The sequence below is a fragment of the Staurois parvus genome, unplaced genomic scaffold (assembly GCF_062004578.1).
Source record: "Staurois parvus isolate SC_StPar_1 unplaced genomic scaffold, SC_StPar_1.0 ptg003057l, whole genome shotgun sequence".
In the NCBI taxonomy this organism is placed as follows: domain Eukaryota; kingdom Metazoa; phylum Chordata; class Amphibia; order Anura; family Ranidae; genus Staurois; species Staurois parvus.
In genome coordinates this window covers 10,789-20,000 of record NW_028320853.1, presented here as the reverse complement: position 1 = coordinate 20,000, position 9,212 = coordinate 10,789, and the positions used below count along the sequence as shown (strand labels likewise).

At 51.4% G+C, this 9,212-nt stretch overlaps 1 protein-coding gene across 1 annotated transcript in view; it reads right to left on the bottom strand.

Annotated features, from left to right (window-relative positions):
* Positions 1 to 7,728, bottom strand: part of LOC149428656 (diacylglycerol O-acyltransferase 2-like) — a 25,220-nt gene extending 17,492 nt beyond the window's left edge. The window contains exons 1-2 of the mRNA XM_089667144.1: positions 7,525 to 7,728; positions 4,760 to 4,888 (exon numbers count right to left, since the gene is read on the bottom strand). Of these exons, the coding sequence (XP_089523270.1) occupies positions 4,760 to 4,888; positions 7,525 to 7,564 (169 nt within the window). The 5' untranslated portion in view covers positions 7,565 to 7,728. The remainder of the gene's footprint in view (positions 1 to 4,759; positions 4,889 to 7,524) is intronic.
* Positions 7,729 to 9,212: the final 1,484 nt, after the last annotated feature.

The following is a 9,212-nucleotide window of genomic DNA, read 5'->3' as shown; positions in this document are numbered from 1 at the left end:
TCCTCCATACTCTGGGTCCTTGGGCCTCTCCATTCTTCCTCCATACTCGGGGTCCTTGTGCCTCTCCATTCTTCCTCCATACTCGGGGTCCTTGGGCCTCTCCATTCTTCCTCCGTACTCGGGGTCCTTGTGCCTCTCCATTCTTCCTCCGTACTCGGGGTCCTTGTGCCTCTCCATTCTTCCTCCGTACTCGGGGTCCTTGTGCCTCTCCATTCTTCCTCCATACTCGGGGTCCTTGTGCCTCTCCATTCTTCCTCCGTACTCGGGGTCCTTGGGCCTCTCCATTCTTCCTCCATACTCGGGGCCCTTGGGCCTCTCCATTCTTCCTCCATACTGGGGGTCCTTGGGCCTCTCCATTCTTCCTCCATACTCGGGGTCCTTGGGCCTCTCCATTCATCCTCCATACTCGGGGCCCTTGGGCCTCTCCATTCTTCCTCCATACTCGGGGTCCTTGGGCCTCTCCATTCTTCCTCCATACTCGGGGTCCTTGGGCCTCTCCATTCTTCCTCCGTACTCGGGGTCCTTGGGCCTCTCCATTCTTCCTCCGTACTCGGGGTCCTTGGGCCTCTCCATTCTTCCTCCATACTCGGGGTCCTTGGGCCTCTCCATTCTTCCTCCGTACTCGGGGTCCTTGTGCCTCTCCATTCTTCCTCCGTACTCGGGGTCCTTGGGCCACTCCATTCTTCCTCCATACTCGGGGCCCTTGGGCCTCTCCATTCTTCCTCCATACTGGGGGTCCTTGGGCCTCTCCATTCTTCCTCCATACTCGGGGTCCTTGGGCCTCTCCATTCATCCTCCATACTCGGGGTCCTTGGGCCTCTCCATTCTTCCTCCATACTCGGGGTCCTTGGGCCTCTCCATTCTTCCTCCATACTCGGGGTCCTTGGGCCTCTCCATTCTTCCTCCATACTCGGGGTCCTTGTGCCTCTCCATTCTTCCTCCATACTCGGGGTCCTTGGGCCTCTCCATTCTTCCTCCATACTCAGGGTCCTTGTGCCTCTCCATTTTTCCTCCATACTCGGGGTCCTTGGGCCTCTCCATTCTTCCTCCATACTCGGGGTCCTTGTGCCTCTTCATTCTTCCTCCATACTCGGGGTCCTTGGGCCTCTCCATTCTTCCTCCATACTCGGGGTCCTTGGGCCTCTCCATTCTTCCTCCATACTCGGGGTCCTTGGGCCTCTCCTTTCTTCCTCCATACTCGGGGTCCTTGGGCCTCTCCATTCTTCCTCCGTACTCGGGGTCCTTGTGCCTCTCCATTCTTCCTCCGTACTCGGGGTCCTTGGGCCACTCCATTCTTCCTCCATACTCGTGGCCCTTGGGCCTCTCCATTCTTCCTCCATACTGGGGGTCCTTGGGCCTCTCCATTCTTCCTCCATACTCGGGGTCCTTGGGCCTCTCCATTCTTCCTCCATACTCGGGGTCCTTGGGCCTCTCCATTCTTCCTCCATACTCGGGGTCCTTGTGCCTCTCCATTCTTCCTCCATACTCGGGGTCCTTGGGCCTCTCCATTCTTCCTCCATACTCGGGGTCCTTGGGCCTCTCCATTCTTCCTCCATACTCGGGGTCCTTGGGCCTCTCCATTCTTCCTCCGTACTCGGGGTCCTTGGGCCTCTCCTTTCTTCCTCCATACTCGGGGTCCTTGGGCCTCTCCATTCTTCCTCCATACTCCGGGTCCTTGGGCCTCTCCATTCTTCCTCCATACTCGGGGTCCTTGGGCCTCTCCATTCTTCCTCCATACTCGGGGTCCTTGGGCCTCTCCATTCCTCCATACTCGGGGTCCTTGTGCCTCTTCATTCTTCCTCCATACTCAGGGTCCTTGGGCCTCTCCATTCTTCCTCCGTACTCGGGGTCCTTGTGCCTCTCCAATCCTCCTCCATACTCAGGGTCCTTGGGCCTCTCCATTCCTCCATACTCGGGGTCCATGTGCCTCTCCATTCCTCCATACTCGGGGTCCTTGTGCCTCTCCATTCTTCCTCCATACTCGGGGTCCTTGGGCCTCTCCATTCTTCCTCCATACTCGGGGTCCTTGTGCCTCTCCATTCTTCCTCCATACTCGGGGTCCTTGTGCCTCTCCATTCTTCCTCCATACTCGGGGTCCTTGTGCCTCTCCATTCTTCCTCCATACTCGGGGTCCTTGGGCCTCTCCATTCTTCCTCCATACTCGGGGTCCTTGGGCCTCTCCATTCTTCCTCCATACTCGGGGTCCTTGTGCCTCTCCATTCTTCCTCCATACTCTGGGTCCTTGGGCCTCTCCATTCTTCCTCCGTACTCGGGGTCCTTGGGCCTCTCCTTTCTTCCTCCATACTCGGGGTTCTTGGGCCTCTCCATTCTTCCTCCATACTCCGGGTCCTTGGGCCTCTCCATTCTTCCTCCATACTCGGGGTCCTTGGGCCTCTCCATTCTTCCTCCATACTCGGGGTCCTTGGGCCTCTCCATTCCTCCATACTCGGGGTCCTTGTGCCTCTCCATTCTTCCTCCATACTCAGGGTCCTTGGGCCTCTCCATTCTTCCTCCGTACTCGGGGTCCTTGTGCCTCTCCAATCCTCCTCCATACTCAGGGTCCTTGGGCCTCTCCATTCCTCCATACTCGGGGTCCATGTGCCTCTCCATTCCTCCATACTCGGGGTCCTTGTGCCTCTCCATTCTTCCTCCATACTCGGGGTCCTTGTGCCTCTCCATTCTTCCTCCATACTCGGGGTCCTTGGGCCTCTCCATTCCTCCATACTCGGGGTCCTTGTGCCTCTCCATTCTTCCTCCATACTCGGGGTCCTTGGGCCTCTCCATTCTTCCTCCATACTCGGGGTCCTTGGGCCTCTCCATACTTCCTCCATACTCGGGGTCCTTGTGCCTCTCCATTCTTCCTCCATACTCGGGGTCCTTGGGCCTCTCCATTCTTCCTCCATACTCGGGGACCTTGGGCCTCTCCATTCTTCCTCCATACTCGGGGTCCTTGGGCCTCTCCATTCTTCCTCCATACTCGGGGACCTTGGGCCTCTCCATTCTTCCTCCATACTCGGGGACCTTGGGCCTCTCCATTCTTCCTCCATACTCGGGGTCCTTGGGCCTCTCCATTCTTCCTCCATACTCGGGTTTCCTTGGGCCTCTCCATTCTTCCTCCATACTCGGGGTCCTTGTGCCTCTCCATTCTTCCTCCATACTCGGGGTCCTTGGGCCTCTCCATTCTTCCTCCATACTCGGGGTCCTTGTGCCTCTCCATTCTTCCTCCATACTCGGGGTCCTTGGGCCTCTCCATTCTTCCTCCATACTCGGGGTCCTTGGGCCTCTCCATTCTTCCTCCATACTCTGGGTCCTCGGGCCTCTCCATTCTTCCGCCATACTCGGGGTTCTTGGGCCTCTCCATTCTTCCTCCATACTCGGGGTCCTTGTGCCTCTCCATTCTTCCTCCATACTCGGTGTCCTTGGGCCTCTCCATTCTTCCGCCATACTTGGGGTCCTTGGGCCTCTCCATTCTTCCTCCATACTTGGGGTCCTTGGACCTCTCCATTCTTCCTCCATACTCGGGGTCCTTGGTTTCCAAATGAGATGCAAAAGTTGCTCTCATCAGAAATGAGGACTTTGGACCACTGAGGACAGACCAGATCTGTTTTTCTTTAGCCCAGGTAAGACGCTTCTGACGTTGTTTGTTGTTCAGGAGCGGCTTGACAAGAGGAATACGACATTTGAAGCCCATGTCCAGGATCCGTCTGTGTGTGGTGGCTCTTGATGCACTGACTCCAGCCTCAGTCCACTCCTTGTGAAAGTCCCCAACACTTTTGAATGGCCTTTTCCTGACAATCCTCTCCAGGCTGAGGTCATCCCTGCTGCTTGTGCACCTTTTTCTTCCACACTTTTCCCTTCCACATAACTTTTTATTAATGTGCTTTGATGCAGCACTTTGGGAACATCCAACTTCTTCTGCAATGACCTTTTGAGGCTTTCCCTCCTTATGGAGGGTGTCAGTGATGGTGTCAGGTCAGCAGTCTTTCCCTCCTTATGGAGGGTGTCAGTGATGGTGTCAGGTCAGCAGTCTTTCCCTCCTTATGGAGGGTGTCAGTGATGGTGTCAGGTCAGCAGTCTTTCCCTCCTTATGGAGGGTGTCAGTGATGGTGTCAGGTCAGCAGTCTTTCCCTCCTTATGGAGGGTGTCAGTGATGGTGTCAGGTCAGCAGTCTTTCCCTCCTTATGGAGGGTGTCAGTGATGGTGTCAGGTCAGCAGTCTTTCCCTCCTTATGGAGGGTGTCAGTGATGGTGTCAGGTCAGCAGTCTTTCCCATGATTGTGATTCCTACTGAACCAGACTGAGAGACCATTTAAAGGCTCAGGAACCCTTTGCAGGTGTTATGGCTGAATGAGCTGATTAGAGTGGGACACTTTGAGCCGAGATTATTCCGCCTTTTCACAATATTCTCATTTTCTGAGATTGTGGATTTGGGGTTTTCATGAGCTGTAAGCCATAATCATCACAATGATGACAAATCACGGCTGGAACTATCTTGCTTTGCATGGAATGAGTCTATCTTATATATTAGTTTCACCTTTTAAGTTGCTGAACTGAAATAAATGAACTTTAGTACCAGATTCTCATTTTTACAGTTTCACCTGTAAAGCTGCATTGTAAAGTCAGGTAAAAGTCGCATAAAAGTCACATTGTAAAGTCGCATAAAAGTTGCCTAGAAGTTGCATCAAAACACATTGTAAAGTCACATAAAAGTCGCATAAAAGTCGCATTGGGAATACAGCCTACAATACAGAGAGACTCACCCATCAGCAGGAAGGAGAAGATCCACTGTACTATGACCAGGATCTGCAGACAGGACCGGCGGTGCTCCTGGGGCGGTGTGGCAGCGGCGGAGATGGAGCGCAGCGCAGATCGCAGAGTCAGACGGCTTCCTAAAATGCACAATGCGACAATCATGTTCCCCAGTACTAGGAGAAGGAGGGGGAGGGTTTGCACATGTGCCAAAAAGACAACACTTGGATACAGCAAAGAAGGGTGAGACCCCCTGCCAGGTATATGGGACCCCCCCCTGCCAGGTATCCAGGAACCCCCCCTCCCTCCGTAGACAGTCATCACAGGAAGCGGACGCCACACACGCAGGACTGAGGGGCTGAACTCATTGAGGAAATGCGATAATCAGAACCATAATCTGATGTGTCTGCAATCAACACTCCGCTGTATAGCGCCCCCTCCTGTCCTTTTCCCTCCAACGTTTATTGCAGCAACTATCAGGAGTTTGCGTTAGAAATTGCATGTGTAGCCGTGTAATGCGTCGCAATAACATATCATGCAACACGAGACACTATTGACATGTGTTGTATGTGCGTGTTATAAAAGCCCATGGGAAGTATGGACACACGCGGTACTTCCCCTGTTGCATTTTAGTGCATTTCCCATGCGCCACCATTGTCACTTCCCATGCATCGCCATTGTCATCTCCCATGCACCACCATTGTCACTTCCCATGCACCACCATTGTCATCTCCCATGCACCACCATTGTCACTTCCCATGCATCACCATTGTCATCTCCCATGCACCACCATTGTCATCGCCCATGCACCACCATTGTCACTTCCCATGTACCACCATTGTCACTTCCCATGCATCACCATTGTCATCTCCCATGCACCACCATTGTCATCGCCCATGCACCACCATTGTCACTTCCCATGCACCACCATTGTCACTTCCCATGCATCACCATTGTCATCTCCCATGCACCACCATTGTCATCGCCCATGCACCACCATTGTCACTTCCCATGCACCACCATTGTCACTTCCCATGCACCACCATTGTCATCTCCCATGAACCACCATTGTCACTTCCCATGCATCACCATTGTCATCTCCCATGCGCCACCATTGTCACTTCCCATGCATCGCCATTGTGATCTCCCATGCGCCACCATTGTCGTTTCCCATGCGCCACCATTGCCGTTTCCCATGCGCCACCATTGTTGTTTCCCATGCATTGCCATTGTAATTTCCCATGCGCCACCATTGTCACTTCCCATGCACCACCATTGTGATCTCCCATGCGCCACCATTGTCGTTTCCCATGCGCCACCATTGTTGTTTCCCATGCATTGCCATTGTAATTTCCCATGCGCCACCATTGTCACTTCCCATGCACCACCATTGTCATCTCCCATGCGTCACCATTGTCATTTCCCATACACCACCATTGTCATTTCCCATGCGCCACCATTGTCATCTCCCATGCGCCACCATTGTCATCTCCCATGCGCCACCATTGTCATCTCCCATGCGCCACCATTGTCATCTCCCATGCGCCACCATTGTCATCTCCCATGAGCCACCATTGTCACTTCCCATGTGCCAGCATTGTCATCTCCTGCCACCATTGTCACTTCCCATGTATCGCCACCATTGTCATCTCCCATGCGCCACCATTATCACTTCCCATGCGCCACCATTGTCACTTCCCATGCGCCACCATTGTCGTTTCCCATGCATCGCCATTGTCATCTCCCATGCGTCACCATTGTCATTTCCCATACACCACCATTGTCATTTCCCATGCGCCACCATTGTCATCTCCCATGCGCCACCATTGTCATCTCCCATGCGCCACCATTGTCATCTCCCATGCGCCACCATTGTCACTTCCCATGTGCCAGCATTGTCATCTCCTGCCACCATTGTCACTTCCCATGTATCGCCACCATTGTCATCTCCCATGCGCCACCATTATCACTTCCCATGCGCCACCATTGTCATTTCCCATGCACCACCATTGTCGTTTCCCATGTGCCACCATTGTCATCTCCCATGCGCCACCATTGTCATTTCCCATGCACCACCATTGTCGTTTCCCATGTGCCACCATTGTCATTTCCCATGCACCACCATTGTCGTTTCCCATGTGCCACCATTGTCGTTTCCCATGTGCCACCATTGTCATCTCCCATGCGCCACCATTGTCATTTCCCATGCACCACCATTGTCGTTTCCCATGTGCCACCATTGTCGTTTCCCATGTGCCACCATTGTCGTTTCCCATGTGCCACCATTGTCGTTTCCCATGCATCACCATTGTCTTTTTCCATGCGCCGCCATTGTCGTTTCCCATGCGCCACCATTGTCATTTCCCATGCATCACCATTGTCTTTTCCCATGCATCACCATTGTCATTTCCCATGCATCACCATTGTCTTTTCCCATGCATCACCATTGTCTTTTTCCATGCGCTGCCATTGTCGTTTCCCATGCGCCACCATTGTCATTTCCCATGCATCACCATTGTCGTTTCCCATGCATCACCATTGTCTTTTCCCATGTGCCGCCATTGTCATTTCCCATGCATTCCCATTGACTATAATGTAATGCGCAGGAACACACGCAGCGCACTCACAAGACCGATGCGAAGAGCTTCACAGATAATAGTACGGAGGACGCCATCATCCCGCATATGGCGCACAGAACGCAGTGATGTGAATGAGCCCCAACTCTAGGGGGGGCACGTGATATAAAGCACAGCAACGCGCATGTCATCCAACTTACTGCCTAAGTCCCGGGAATACGCCGCGATGATGGTCTTCATGGCTTCAAATCTTCACCGTCAATCTTTTTTATTTTCGTCACAGCGGCGCGGTCCTAAAAAATATTTGACGCAACTTCTGGGATCACGTGGAGGCAACTTGGCACCCGGCCTCCATGTTACCTAGAGGAAGTCATGTGCGTGCGTAAATCGCTGACCGTCCTCCACCGCGTCCAAACAGCGACTGAGCTCGCGGATCACATAAATCGACCTTTACACCGGAGGATGGAACATTCTGCGCTGTGATGAAACATTCGCCTGCCCTTGGTCCAGGGTTAGGATCCAAGCCAAAGCAAACTCAGTCCCTTATCAGCGTGAGTGTCCCCGGGATGTGTCAAAATTTTTTTTTTAAAATATATATATATTTTTGTATAATTTGTGTATGATATAAAAATGGATAATTATATAATTTATATAAAAACTATAATTATATACAATTTTTAAAAATGTATCATTGTATCTTTTGTATAATATATTACCAAAAAAAATGATAATGCTATAATGTTTTAAAAAATATATAACTATCTCTTGTGTAATATAAATATGTAGAATTATATAATGTATAAGTGTAGCTTTTGTATAATATATATTTGTAACTGTATTATATATGTGTATATATATATATATATATATACAGGGGGGCAAAATAGTATTTAGTCCCCACCAATGGTGCAAGTTCTCCCACTTACAGAGATGAGAGAGGCCTGCAATTGGCATCATAGGGAGACCTCAACTATGAGAGACAAAATGAGAAAACAAATCCAGACAATCACATTGGCTGATCTGGAAAGAATTTATTTGCAAATTATGGTGGAAAATAAGTATTTGGTCACCTACAAACAAGCAAGATTTCTGGCTCTCACAGACCTGGACCTTCTTCTTTAAGAGGCTCCTCTGTCCTGCACTCATTACCTGTATCAATGGCACCTGTTTGAACTTGTTATCAGTATAAAAGACACCTGTCCACAACCTCAAACAGTCACACTCCAAACTCCACTATGGTGAAGACCAAAGAGCTGTCGACGGACACCAGAAACAAAATTGTAGACCTGCACCAGGCTGGGAAGACTGAATCTGCAATAGGCAAGCAGCTTGGTGTGAACAAATCAACTCTGGGAGCAGTAATTAGAAAATGGAAGACATACAAGGCCACTGATAATCTCCCTCGATCTGGGGCTCCACGCAAGATCTCACCCCGTGGGGTCAAAATGATCACAAGAACGGTGAGCAAAAATCCCAGGACCACACGGGGGGACCTAGTGAATGACCTGCAGACAGCTGGGACCAACGTAACAAAGGCTACCATCAGTAACACACTACGCCGCCAGGGACTCAGATCCTGCAGTGCCAGATGTGTCCCCCTGCTTAAGCCAGTACATGTCCGGGGCCCGTCTGAAGTTTGCTAGAGAGCATTTGGATGATCCAGAAGTGGATTGGGAGAATGTCATATGGTCAGATGAAACCAAAATAGAACTGTTTGGTAGAAACACAACTTGTCGTGTTTGGAGGAGAGAGAATACTGAGTTGCATCCACAGAACACCATACCTACTGTGAAGCATGGGGGTGGCAACATCATGCTTTGGGGCCGTTTCTCCGCAAAAGGACCAGGACGACTGACCCATATACAGGACAGAATGAATGGGGCCATGT